Source organism: Arachis ipaensis, chromosome B04 (assembly GCF_000816755.2).
Source record: "Arachis ipaensis cultivar K30076 chromosome B04, Araip1.1, whole genome shotgun sequence".
In the NCBI taxonomy this organism is placed as follows: Eukaryota; Viridiplantae; Streptophyta; class Magnoliopsida; order Fabales; family Fabaceae; genus Arachis; species Arachis ipaensis.
The window spans coordinates 3,421,208-3,435,634 of NC_029788.2; the positions used below are offsets into that span (position 1 = coordinate 3,421,208).

At 33.8% G+C, this 14,427-nt stretch overlaps 2 protein-coding genes across 4 annotated transcripts in view; one reads left to right on the forward strand and one right to left on the reverse strand.

The window, feature by feature from the left end:
• Positions 103-2,252, reverse strand: LOC107638440 (glycine-rich RNA-binding protein 2, mitochondrial). Its single transcript, XM_016341703.2, has 5 exons — positions 2,104-2,252; positions 1,251-1,411; positions 1,071-1,139; positions 551-657; positions 103-473 (listed from the first exon to the last, which is right to left on the reverse strand). Exons 2-5 carry the CDS (start codon positions 1,372-1,374, stop codon positions 318-320), a joined length of 456 nt encoding a protein of 151 aa, XP_016197189.1. The 5' UTR covers positions 1,375-1,411; positions 2,104-2,252; the 3' UTR covers positions 103-317.
• LOC107638441 overlaps positions 9,741-14,427 on the forward strand; it is an 8,539-nt gene continuing 3,852 nt past the window's right edge. Inside the window, exons 1-11 of one of the 3 annotated variants that reach the window (XR_001619803.2) lie at positions 9,741-9,882; positions 10,027-10,139; positions 10,492-11,400; positions 11,712-11,812; positions 11,917-12,031; positions 12,281-12,358; positions 12,520-12,612; positions 12,967-13,050; positions 13,650-13,748; positions 13,852-13,959; positions 14,149-14,211. Coding sequence is in view for 2 of the 3 variants with exons in the window: in XM_016341704.2 (XP_016197190.1) it covers positions 10,086-10,139; positions 10,492-11,400; positions 11,712-11,812; positions 11,917-12,031; positions 12,281-12,358; positions 12,520-12,612; positions 12,967-13,050; positions 13,650-13,748; positions 14,149-14,211 (1,596 nt within the window). In the remaining variant the exon portion in view is untranslated. The remainder of the gene's footprint in view (positions 9,883-10,026; positions 10,140-10,491; positions 11,401-11,711; positions 11,813-11,916; positions 12,032-12,280; positions 12,359-12,519; positions 12,613-12,966; positions 13,051-13,649; positions 13,749-13,851; positions 13,960-14,148; positions 14,212-14,427) is intronic. The other 2 variants (XM_016341704.2, XM_021120455.1) reach the window with 2 other exon arrangements.

A 14,427-nucleotide genomic window follows, 5' to 3' on the forward strand; every position in this document is an offset into this window, starting at 1 on the left:
ATAGTTTCGATAATAAATAAGAAATCAGAAAAGATCCTACTTTATTTTAAATTAAAAGAACACTCTTTGATGACCTCGAAATAAATTCAAAAATCAAAACCCTTCTGGAAACATTTTTTTTAAAGAATAAAAAATATTAATCAACGCTTGCACACTGAAACTGCATTAGAAACAAATGCTCCATTAATATAGCGGAAAAAACATAAGAAATTCCATAACCCTAACATATCTAGTTGCTAATTTATCACCTGAGCAATCTTAGTTTAAGTTTGAGAGACAACCCAAAGAACTGTAAACATGCAGAGGGGCACTGTGATCTAGAAGTCTGGATCACCATAACCACCACCTCCACCTCTACGGTAACCACCTCCCCCATAACCACCACCACCACCACCAAAACCACCGCCACCACCCCGAGGTCCAGTAGGCCTATCATTAGCATAGCTCACCCTGATCACTCGGCCGTTTAGATCCTGAAGATACAGTGCATATCAGTAAGGTAAATCATCTATTGTGTCAAAGTTTAGTACAATCATGAAAGCATTCCAACCTGCCCATCCATTCCACTGAGTGCTGAGCTTGCAGACTCGTCGCTTGAGAAGTTGACAAATCCAAAACCTCTTGATCTTCCGGTGTCTCTATCAGTGACCACCTTTGCTGTAAACAAACAAAATCAGGAAAAAAAATTGACTAATTGGGTGTTCCAAACCATAACAGTATCAGGCATAGTACACGTGTAAAATCTCATCTCATCTTTATCCAAGTTTCAAGAGTATCCAACCCAAGAAAACCCATTGATCTCACCATTTGAGGGCGAGCTCCAATCACTCATTCACTAGAAAAATTCAGAACTCTCATAACAATTAGACAAGTGATCAGAGATGCCATGCGTCAATTGATTATAACAATCATAATCGTAATGCATGTTAGGTTCCTAAAGAATCCCTCTATTTTGCTTACAAATTCCAACAAACAACAAGATCTAATGGAGTATCTCTAACTGTCAATAAAGTCCTCCGATGATACCAATTACCAAAGCAAATTGTAAGCACATGAGAAGGTGAACTCACCATCAACCACATCCCCAAAGCCGGAGAATGCATCCCGAAGAGACTGGTCATCAACTCCGTATGAAAGGCCTAAAAACGCAAAATCCAGAATAAGTAATTAGGGTAAAAGAGAAATCAGTGGACAGATATGTAGTATATCACTTTATCTTGATAACTACGTTTTTAACAAAAGTTAAATACCCCCAATGAAAAGCCTGTTTGAGGACATGCAGCGAATATAATTGAGCATCGATGGAGCAGGTGCTAATCCACTTCCGGAAGCACTCTGTCTCAAGAAATTTCCAAGCTTGTTACACAATGCCATGATGATTCTTAACCAAACTTCACGCCTTCAATGTTCCCTAAACCAAGCATATAGACCCACTATTATTATTATTATTATCAATAATCACACTAGCTACAAGAACTGAAGGAAAAATTATACCACTTCACCAGTTTCATTTATATATTATCATTCCCATAAAAAAAATTTATATATTATGATGACACACATAAGAACAAAACGCAAACACACAAATTCCATTTATCATTTGAGGCATTTCCGGAATCAATTAACAGGCATGCCATCATATCATTTAGCAATAATCACACTTACTAAAACAATTGAATGAAAAATAATACGGCGTTACCAGTTTAAACAAGACGGAAAAAAATGAGATACATTTCAATTGTCAAATCAAGCATTTCCAAAAACATTTAGCAGACATAGAAAACAGAACAATATAACAGCAACTAAAGACTTGGTAAAAAGAAAAACAATCAGTAAAAATAAAAAAGAACTTGAAAATAATAACAAAGTATAAACACACTGACGTAAAACAACAATGCCAGAGAGAGAGGAAAAAATGCTTAACTTCTTATACAAACATAGAAAGATATTTCAATAAAATCACAAAGATTGAAGAATAGCAAATCACAAAAGTTCGAAAAAAAAAAAGAAGAAACAAAAGATCAATTCGAAGGGAAACGAAGAAAACACAAGAAAAGCATATGAAAATCGCATGGAATCAGAGAATTGAATAAGAGATTTTACCGAAGAGAGGAAGAGTAGTGAAGCGGCTAGGGTTTAAGCTCCAAATATCAGAATAAACTAAACCTCAGAAAATATCTTGGGCTTTATAGAGTGAGTAGTTAGGGCAGGAATACCCTGCATGTGAGTCTATGATTTTTAAACGTGTGACCGCTTCTTTTTCATAAGCTGATTATTCGTTTTGAATGTTGACTTTCGATGTAATAATAATTCGAAACACAAAATTTTCACATTTTTTATTCCTTTAAAATTCAATAATTTTATAATATTATTTACTTTTTTTAATTAAAATACATCCTTATTTTTCAGATAAATATATTGTTAAGTTAGTTTCTCCAATCAACGGAGAAAATATGTGGTCGAAAGTTGAGTGTGATACCATCATATCTCCCATCTTTAGAGTGACGCCAGAACGACCACGATGGTGAAGATCAGAGAACCTGATGAGAACCGTTCTCAAACAAAGCTTAGGAGGACGGGTACATCTGTTACATGTAATAACTGCAGACAATATAGACATAATAGAAGGCATTGTCCCAATCCAATAGTCTCAGGTATCAAGCAAATTTGAATATACAAACTGTTGTTTTACTGTTTTCTTTTTGAAATTATAAGGTGTTTGATGTATTTAGTGGATTAGGTTGTGATAGTATAACGTATGGTGTGTGAAAATAGATTATGCTGTGGTATAAATTGCTGTTTTATCAATGTGGATTGCAAACAGATTATGCTGCCTTATAAATAGATTATAAAAGGATTATAAATTGATTATGCTGTGTTATAAATAAATCAATGTGGATTGCAACTGGTTGTGTTTTACCTGATTTCAGAGCCTGATGTTGCTGCTACCGCCAACAGAGAAGATCCGGCTGGTGCTGACACTGTGCCTGCTGCTGATACTGCGACTACTGTTGACACTGATCCTGCTGCCGACAATAGATCCGGTGTGAATGTCCGTAGATTTGAGAGAATAAGGCAAATAGGGGTAGGCAGGGGCAGAAGAAGGGGCAGGGGAAGGGGGTAGAGCTGCATCTTCACAACTACTACCCACCACACATGCATCTTCACAACAGCTACCCACCACACCTCCTGTTGTTGCCTCTACTCAACCACCTCCCATACTTGCAACTTCAGCTTTTTAGACTCCAACCACAGCCACCTCACAACAAGCCTTACCTCTTGAAGGGCCAGCCTCCTAGCCTCTCCTAGCTGTGGCAAGTGCAAATTCTCAGCAACAACCTAGAGCATCGTCTCAACCTTTACCAAAGACAAAGGTGTTTGGTGTGAAGAGAAGTGACAGGCTAAAGTTTGGAGTGAGGAAGGAAAAAAGGACACCTAGTCTACATATAGACCTAAGTGATGACTGAAGTATGCTTAAATTTATAGTTAAGGTTATTGGGGTTTCTATTAAATAGTATATCTTGTGTCTTTGTGGCCACTGTTTATTATGTGGATAGGACTACTATTTTGATATTTTGGAATTAGGTTGGACCACTTTTAATTATTGCACTTCTTAGACCTTTATTTTGGATTAGGTATGCGGCATATTATATGACTACTTATGTTGTGATATTTTGTGTAAGTATGGTTTACAGGAACACTTATTAGTTGAAAATATACGTGGCATATTATCTGGCCACTTTTTTCTGCAAGTGTTCTCAATTGTGGAACTTTAAATATTCACATTCATAAAGTATCTTCCCAACTATCATTTAATTGTTATACACAAACAAAATACATCAAAATGCAAAATTCATTCAAACTAAACATAATTAGCTTTCATTGGATTGAAGCCATAGAATTTCTTACATTAGAATTTCATAGCGCAGATAACTATAAACTCTTACAAACCACATTCCAATTATTAAGATTAGCAAAAACATAAATAGCATATATTGCATTTTACATTGAATTTTCATATTGTCATCCAATCTCCCAACTTGTTCTTGGAGAATATTGAACTCATCACATAATCTACCCACACAAGCATCTATTTCTCTGGTTTCAACAATTAATCTCTCCATCTCCACGTTTAGTCTCTCTATCTTTTTTTCTTGTGCATCCAATTTTTACATTTCACCCTCCAACTTAGCAGAATTTTGTGTTCCAACAACTCCAACAGCAGCAGCAGATACGTTACTTCTTGCACCAACTTCATCAACCCACTCAAAAAATTTGCATCTTCTGTTAGGGAAAGAAATAAATCTTCTATTAGGATTCTTTGTTGTTCCTGAAATTTGAAGACTCAGTGTGTCACCACAAAAACAGTGAACCCGCCTTTCCTTTTCTTTTGGCCACCCATTCTTTGCACCGTCATCAACCTCAATCCACTCAAAATCATCAATCCACTCAAAAAAGTTGCATTTTGGTATCTTCTCACAAGTAACATACCTTCTACCATGGTCAGAAACAGCTGAGGAACAGCGGACGGTTACTGCCTCTCCACAGAAACACAGGTGTCTTCTTTCCTTCAAGTTGGAGCTCCTGAAAACACAGCTTCCCGAAGAGAGAATGAATGAGGTTCTTTGACTTTGAGCCATAAATTTGGGGAAGATAAAAACTGAAAATGAAAAACAGAGAAGAAAAGAAACCTCACATAACTCAGACACATAGAGTGTTTATAGGGAGAAGAAAGGGGTAAATAAGTTATTTCACAATTCACTAACGTTTTTTTGAACATTAAACGTTAACAGGGACTTAATTGAAAAAAAAAATCACGTATAGGGACCTAATTGAAAAGAAAAAAAGTATAGGGATCTAATTGAAAATTCGGTAAAATTATAAGAACCTGTAAAGTAATTAAACCATGTTTAAATTATCAAAAAATAATAGTAAGAAACAAAAAAAGAGGACTCGATTCATAATTAACGTGAATCATTCAACTAACCTGTACCGTATAATAATAATAATAATTCCTCTTTTTTGTCTATATTATTCTGCATGACATGAATATTCATTCTAGGTAAAAATACATGATATGACATGAACATTAACTTGGTGTTCTTCATATTTATTTTGTTTAAAATTTAATTCCTTTAGGGATACAGTAGACTTTGGTTGAGGAAGATCAAAGAACCAAATTCCTTTAATCATGCTTCTGTATTCAAATGTTTCTTTCTTAATGATTTAACATGAATAGTCTTGGTGTTATGGAATCATAGAATTTTAAATATTACACACATTCAAAACCATACAAATAAAATTTAAAATTTAAAAATAAAGTTGAATTTTTTTTATATCTTATTCAATAAAAACATATCTAATATCTTATTTAAAATGTTTTAAGTGGATACTCGATCAAGAGCTGCTTACGAGTATTTTGGTGACGTGGTGTCATTTGACACCACATATAGGATCAACAAGTAATTTTTTTGTTTATTTCTTTATGGATTTATTAATTTACAAGGTCACTGATTGTCCCATGTGTTGGTTTTCTATAAGGTTGAGATGCCAATTGCAGTATTTGTAGGCGTGAATCACCATGAAAAGTTAGTTCTTCTTGGCGATGCTTTATTGGGCAATGTAGAGACTGAATCCTTTAAATGGCTCATGCAAACATGGGTGAAATGTATGAAAAAATACCAGATGGCATTTTAACTGACCAATGCGAGACCTTGTTAACAACTATTCAGAATGTCATGCCAAACACTAGGCCTAGATTGTATCTCTGGCACATCATGAAGAAAATACAACAAAAACTTGAAGGATTTAGTCGTTTTAAAGAAATTAATGCTACAATAGGTCGGATTGTTTGGAGTCTTGTTGACAAAAATTATTTGAGAGTTCATGGCATAACTTCATTGAAGAGTACAACCTTCATAATAACAAATGGCTCAACGGTATGAATACACATCCAAAACTTAACTGCCCTGTTTATTAGTCATTTTAATTGTTGAATAGATTTTGTAAAACTAATGAACTTATGTTACATGCCCTTTCATGAATGTTTAGTGTCATCTCATAAGTGAGTATTTTAATGGTAAATATATTTATCGAAATGAAGATATCTATCATATTCACAATATGTGGATCCTTGTATTCCTAAACCATGAATTTTGGGCTGGCCTGAGAAGTATACAACAGAGTGAGAACATGCATACTTTTTTCGATAAGTACCTAATTTGTAAGAGCAGCTTGAGTCAATTTGTACACTAATATAATAATTGTCTTGCAAATAAAGAACAGAAAGAGTTGGAATGTGATGCAGTAGACAAGGGCCTGATTCCATGTGTATCGTATTCTCCCATCGAAAAGCAGTTCCAATATGAGTACACCAACTGCATATTTCGTGATGTTCAAACCGAATTTATCAAAAAGAGCAACCATAACCTCTCTCCAAGGGTGATGAAGGACAACCAATACTTTTACGAAGTGACCGAACAGAAGATAGTAATTGGAATCTTTAATTATAACGACTATGAAGTTGTGTTTTGTTATATTTTACACCAGGTTAGATACAACTGCTTCATGTTTGAGTTATATGGTATCCTTTGTTGCCAGACCCTACCCGTTCTGTCCCATTGTAGGTTTAACAAGGTAAACTCGTCCTATATGCTACATCAGTAGAGCAAGAATATTTATCGCAAGCACACTCACATTAGAAGCAATCACGATTCACGATGCTCTGATAAAAGCATGAATATATTTAGGGGATTGTGTGTTGATTTCTAAAATGTGGCCCAATACTTTGTGCATGACAAGGAGGAGGTTGATACATTGCATTCCGCTTTTGCGAGTGCTAAAGTGGCACTTAGTGAACATTGCACACAACATTCATAAAATGTAGGCACAAGTACATCAAAGAGATTGCCTATTACAAGTAAGTGTTCTGATGGGTTAAATGCATTTTTGAGACCTCTTCGTGTGGTACTTAGGAAGCGTTCAAGCTTCAAGAGACTCGGGACGGATATGGACCAGGTAATTAAGAAGGCCACTAAGAAATGTCAAGATGGTAGTAAACATCCAAAGGTTAGTTATAATGACCATGGTTTACAATATTATCTTGTTTTATTTATATTTTTCATTTGTTTAGACGGTTAAATTTAACATATTTTTATATGTACAGAAAGTTGTAGCTGTTGAAGAAAACAAACATTCAAACAAGGCCACCCAAAGGCACATTACTGCTAACAAACATCCCAAGATTTATTTTAGTGTCTATTGTTGGGGAGGGTGTTATAAATTTTGTATTTTTTTTGGGTTGTACTTTTAAAGGTGTTTATGAGTTGACGATGTTTTTTCGGATCTAACTTTGGGAAGCTATCACTTGTAAAATGAAAGCACAGGAACGAGAGAAGTATTACTAGAAGAAAAAATAACTAGCAATAGCCCTATTATATAGTGTAAAAGAAAACATATATGCATTTTATATTAATTATATATTTTAGGTATTACCTTTTGCAGGGAGTCCCAATGCTCGACATATTAAACGTGCATTAATTGGTATATTTTCGGTCTCAACTTTTATATGCATTTGATCCTTGTTATATGACCGCATTAGGACAACTATCAAATATTAGTTCATCGACCACCTTAAAATGTGCCTTAAGCATCCAAAACCCATGTCCTTAATTTCTTTGTATTTGATCGGATCTTTGTGTATCAGATGCTCCATCATATCCGCGATGATTGTTGGAGAGCATCGGGTATCAAGTATTTTCTGAAAAATTGACACACTAGTTAATTTATGCTATATTGCGTATGTCACTTGCAATCTCTCGAAAATTTGTAAATTGTAAAATAAACTACCTTTTATGACCCTCTTATTTATTCGGCCTTTCAACTCTTTTTTTGACATTTTTATCATTTGATTCATCAAATTTGTCCATGAAAGTCTTATTAGCTGCTACTTTTTTTTTCTTTGGACCAGCACAAATACATTTTTTTATTGATTTTGTGGTTCTAGACTACATATTGGATACAGGACAAAATTAGACTCACTACATATTGGATATAGGACAAAATTAGACTCAAATACATATTTAAAATTATAATAATGCATGTTAAGTATTTTATCAACACATCCAAAACTCATTCACAATGACAAATTTCAGTGTTCATGTCATAAGGTTAAAAATAAAATTTTAACTATAAACACATCCAAAATTAAATGAACAATATAAATATATCCAAAATTAAGTATTTGCACATTTAAATTACATTAACATTACAAATTTTAAATCAAACAAAGGCATGAAAAAAATATCAACACAAACACATCCAAAAAAAAAGAAAATCATAGACATATAGAATATTATGCATAAATTGAAAAGATAGAACATTTTATTAATAGAAAAAAGAAGAAAAAAAAAAAGACTAAGCACCTAATAACCTAAAAAATGTGAAAGAGGTAACAAATACTAAATTAAATCAACCAAAATAGTAAAAATAGTGCAAAGCTAAATATTAGGACATAACTTAATTGTTATAATACTGTGTCTTATTACTAATTATATATCCACTCTCTGGAAAGTTGATCTTGATTTTTTAGTGGGTTCAATAATGTATTCTATTAGTTGTTGATATTTCAAAAAATTAAAATTTTTTTAGGAATAAAATTTTGGTGTTTCTTTTTTTATTCTTTTTCATGTTATTTGTTGTTTGAAATATGTTTAATTTTGTCTATATTCAATTGTGAAAATTATTTTAATATTTTATTTTTTGCTGTTAAATAAATTATTGCCTGATAAATTGTTGGCCCAAGATTTATTTTCCCAACAATATCCATATATAATTTTTTAAAAAAATTGTTGACGACTTGATGTAACCGTTTTTAAGAATGCAAGAATATCTCCTTTGATTAGCTAGTAATTGTATCTCCCAATAGAATTTCTCAAAACACCTTCCTTATAAGTTAGAATTTGTGTACTTCCGAAGGAGGGTCATGAAAATCAAAATGAGTGATCCACGTGTACTCCACGTGTGATGTGTTATGTGTCGTGAAGCTGAGTAGAGACAAATTGAGATGAGATTAGGCCTCAGTTTCACCATATCCTCTCTTCGCATTCGGATAATAATAATAACAACAACAATAATCTAACAAAGCAAAACACTCCACACAAATTTGAAATTTCCGCTTCACGGTTTTTTCTTATATATATTTATATTTATTTATTTAAAAAAAAACATGAGTTCACGCAAATTTTAACACTTTTTAATTTAGATATGAAAGAGAGAATGTTGTAAAACTAGTTATGAAGTGTATAGATACTTTACACAGTTGTGGTATTAAAAGTTAAAATCGAATCGTTTGATTTATAAGAAGTATAGAAATCAGATCGTCTGATTTTTTGGTACACGTTCGATTTATGTTTAAAAAATTAAAAAAATTGAAATTATACAAATCGGACTCTCCGATTTTTTAAAATTTTTTAAACATAAATCGGAAGATCTCCAAAACTTTAAAACTTTTTAAACACAAATTGGAGGTTTCAATTTGTGTATATCTCACAATTTTAAAAAAATCTAAAATTACAATGTTAAAATATATCACACATTTTATTTTCATATCTAAATTTTCTAGCCAAAAACAATATATTAACAAAAAAAAAAGGCAAGCATACACATGAGAAGGAGCTCAGGCGAGGGAGTGAGTTTATCATATATATTAAAAACTAAAATTAATTAACTTATATATAATATTAGATTAAACTTTGAAAAATATCAATATTTCGATTTGCATTCTGAAAGTTTATAAATGCCATTTGAAACTGAGCCTTGAATTTAAGTGAAATAAGCAAAATTTGTTAACAAAGCTGGCGGTTAATCATCAATTTTTCTCTGGTTACGTGTTTTTCTCTTCTCAATTTTATTTTATTGATTATTGATTTTATAAAATAAATAAAATGCATGCATTGATTTGAACCAGAAGTGAGAGACAGTTGCGAGAGGCTGATAAGTTTGATTTTGATTGATGTGTATGTTTAGTGGCTGAGATCATCGATCATTGATTCATTGATTCATTCATCATCTTCAATTTCATCATCATGAGGATGTTGCCTGTTTGCTCAGCAACCCCGAGCTACTCCTCTTCTTCCCAGGTTCAAAATTCTGTCTCCATTTCTTTTGAATTTTCCTTCAATATTCTGCGATTCTGCTTTGTTAAATTGAGAATGAAAACAATCTTAATTTCTTTATAGAACGTTGCCATAGTTGAGGTTCCACTTTCATGAACACAATTTTGAAACCTGGACATGTTCTGTGCTATTGATGCATCAGTGATAGTAATTGACCTAATTTTTTAATTCTAGAGTGTGCTTTTTTACTTGTTCAATCATGGTTTTGAGATAGTACAGTATGGTGTCGTTTGATGCATATATCCTGCCCCATTTAGCAGGACATAAGTTTTAATTCTTTTTGTTGCTAATTATAACAATTGATTTCTTCTAGCAGATTCCCTTGTTTGGGGGATTGCAACCCTTGTACCCGATTCGAAAAGATCTTGAGAGCAGATGTGTAGGAGAAGAAGTTGTGCATCTGGGTTTTCAGTATGGAACTCACACTCACTCGTTGAAGAACTCATTTGCTGTGCAATCTACAAAGATTGTCTCAGGTAGTTTTATTTCTCCAAGTGAACCAGGGTACCTTACAAATACGTGGGGTTATTCATCGGTGACAACGGATGGACATCATTCACTTAGTAATGGAGAGTTCAGACACATAGAGAGTTATAATTTGTCAACCGTGGCAGAGGATGTTGTGGACTTTGCAGAACAGTCAACTGAAGGATCTAGCACATTAGCAGTGCCGGTGCAACCTGAAACACTATCAAGTACTGATGTAATACAAGAGAATTTTACTTCTACATCTGTGCCTGATTCATATAATGTGGACAACGAATCAGTAGCCAGTGCAAAAGCTAGTGTCGGTGACCTTGTCGCTGGAATCAACGACTCAATCAATGGCTCAGTTAATAAGGGAGAAGCTGCCTTACGGAACTCGCTGGATACAGTTACTTCTTTTATAGATTCTATTGTTAAAAATGCTACTACATCTGCAGATAATGCTATTAGTAAGGCATTTTCTTCTGTAGATAAAACAGGGGAATTAACAAAGAATAAAATTACTGGCATTTCAAGCGAGCTAAGTGGAATCACTAGTAAGGTACCTGTTGTGGTTGTTGATGTGTTGCGCCGCACAATTGTAGCTGTAGAGAGTTCTTTAGTAAGCGGAGCATCGTACGCTGTCTATCTTTACGGGTCAGCCAAGGAGCTCCTTCCTCCAGGGATTAGGGATACAGTCAATGTATATGAAGACAAAGCAGCAAAACTCTTGAGGCCTATTGGGCCAGCATCTCAACAGGTTAGAATATTATGGATTATAGTTTTGTTAGGATCTTGAATCTCAGCTTAACTGATACTAAGTATTTGCTTAAGTATGACATTTCTACATTGGTTATTGTTTATTTGAAACTTGATTTGATAATCAAATGAGTGGGGTCAAGTCATCATCTTGGGTGGTGCTTCATCAAGCATAGTATAACAAGCTTACACTTATTTATGGTTGAAAACTTGAAATCTTTCATATCCATTTTTAAAATATTCTGTTTAGTTTCACTAACATTCTGAATTTTCCAGCATTTTGTATTTCTATAACTTATGTCGTGTCGGCAGATATACATGGCTATATATTCACTGGAGAAGAATCTTGGGTTGGATCCAAATGACCCAATTGTTCCATTTGTTGTTTTTGTGGGCTCTTCAGCAACAATATGGTATGAATTTCTCTCTCCACCAAAGTGAATTCTTTAATTTATCTATATTAGATGATTGATTCTCCCTGCAAATGCTATATTTACTAGATGTCAAAGATATGCAGGGCCTTTTATTGGTTGTGGACATATGGGGGTTACTCTGGAGATTTATCCCCTAAATTGGCAATGGAGCTTTTGGCTGGGGACAAAGATGCCACACTGATAGATGTCCGCAATGAGGCATGTGATTTTATTCTGTTTTATTTTATTTTATTTCTGGCCCTTTTATGCAAAGCGGGAGAAGCAGTTTTACAATTTGTGATGCTATATTGGTGTTTTGATGCCCATTCTATCATTGTGCCAAATTCTTCCAGATCGATGGTTGCCTTGTATTAAGAAAGTTTCCCCATCCTTTTGAATTTATTGGCTTACTATTTTGATATTGAATTTGGTCAATAGTGGCTCATGTTGATACTTTCCTTTCTTCAGGATTTGCTAGAAAAAGATGGTATTCCTGATATTCGACGGTCTGCTCGGTTTAGATATGCAAATGTGACTCCACTTGAGGTTGGTTTGAAGCATAATACTACTTAAAAGTTCTTACTGGGATAATCATTGTATACCTCGCCTTTGTTAAATTGAACATGTTTAGAATCTTGAATAACTCTTTAGAATGGATAAGTGATTATATGTAGCGTTCTACTACTAAATTAACATTTTGTGAAAAGGTCAATGACACTTTACGGAAGTTGCTGAAAAGTGGTAGAGACATTGATGACTCCTTGATCGCTGCTATTATTCGAAATTTGAAGATTGTTAAGGTATGTACACTTGTAGCTTCTGAAGATATATGATACTTGAAAGTGCAAAGAACAAACAGAAAATTTCTTCCCTGTGACACTCTTGGCTTAACAGTGTTTTCAATATACATGACAAACTCATTCCCTCATTTCTACTATTATGAAGTAAAACCATTGAACCTCGAGTGATGTCATTGACTAAATGCTTGTGTTATATGGTTTTATAAAATAACTATCATCTTCTAGCAGTTTCATCTTTTTAATCTTACATGGACATCAAATCTCAGTTTTATGTATCTGTTATTTCTCATGTGGTTAGGAATTGAAATGACTAATGATGCCTCAGAATCTTTTGTTTTTTTCTCCATCCTATAGGACAGTTCCAAGGTTATCGTTATGGATGCTGATGGTACTCGTTCTAAAGGCATCGCACGTTCCTTGAGGAAACTTGGGGTCAAGGCAAGTCTGTCTATACCTTCTTAGCTTGCTTCGAAATTTTAATGTGATATACCAATTCCAGGCTGAAGTTTAGTGTAGTGATCAGATTTGGAATTTAGATAACAAAAAACAGTTAACACTGCTTCAAAATCTGACATGATTTTTTATACTTAAGATAATTATAGAAAATCCTGGAAATTGGAAAATGTACTCATATGATCCTTCATAATTGAAGTCTCTGTTAGTGTCAGCTTGATTTCATCCTTGGAAGTATCTGATTAGATATTGTAACATATATTACTGTACACTTGATCCTGCTTACTGAATGAAAAGCAATTGAACTCATGCTGGTAAGTTAAATTGTTGTTTTTTATGACCAACAATTTGTCACATTCTAGCAGTGGACCAAAGAACAATTTTTTTTTCTTTTTAAATACTGTAAGGAATGTGCTAGACACTGAAACTGCACCTTGAAATTCATGTATATGTGCGTTACTGGTGGTTTGTATTCCGAGCTTGACCCAATAGACATGCTCTTTACAACTAACTTATCATTAACATATAAAATCTAATCCATAATGCAGCACATCATATTTAACTACCTGTTTATTGTATTACAGAATTCATACATGGTTCAAGGTGGCTTTCGGTCTTGGATGAAAGAAGGTCTCCGAATCAAGGAGCTTAAACCTGAGACAGCACTTACCATACTTAATGAGGTATTTGTCAAACTATTGCTGCTTGTCTGTCTTGTTAATCTCCTTGCTCTAATGATCAACTTTGAAATATGTACAGAAGCAGCACTTATATTTGCTTTTGCAGTTCTTTCAAGTAAATTTTAAGGTCTCCCATGGCTTTTGTTGAGTTTAGTGTGGGTGTCAATCCTGTCTAAATGGCATCTATCTTTAGGACAAAATAAATGAAATTATAGTAAGATATCTTATCCTGTAATTGTTCCCTCGGACGTCAACTTGACACTCTTAGATTTCTACCTTCCTCCTTCTATTCACTGCTACAATTCTTCTTTCCTCTTTTTGTGCATTCATTTTGGAAGCACAAAAGATTAGAAGAGGAATATTTTGCTTTAATTGACAATGTTGTATCCTGTTACTTTTGCAGGAAGCTGAAGCAATTCTAGAGGATGTTAGTCCTTCTCCTCTTCAACTTTTAGGTTATGGCTTGGTAAGTGTCAAGTTACCTGTACAGTGAGTGGCGACTCGGTAATTATTGCAACCCATTCACCTGATGTCTTCTCTATGTTAACTGTCAACTCAATCTTATAAGGTTCCCAGAATGTGATATTTCCTTTTCGTTTTTGAAACACGATATATGTATGTTATACATTGACAGGGTAGAAATCTACTTCATGAGGGCAACTTCTGTTGAGATGTCAGAAAT

Bases quoted from the DNA above. Each gene is read 5' to 3' on its own strand.
- LOC107638440 (XM_016341703.2), bottom strand. From the start codon at position 1,374: ATGGCATTGTGTAACAAGCTTGGAAATTTCTTGAGACAGAGTGCTTCC. The intron at 658-1,070 runs GTGAGTTCACCT...GTTTGTTTACAG, and splicing joins CTTTGGGGATGTGGTTGATG to CAAAGGTGGTCACTGATAGA. The intron at 474-550 runs GTTGGAATGCTT...CTGTATCTTCAG, and splicing joins TCAGTGGAATGGATGGGCAG to GATCTAAACGGCCGAGTGAT.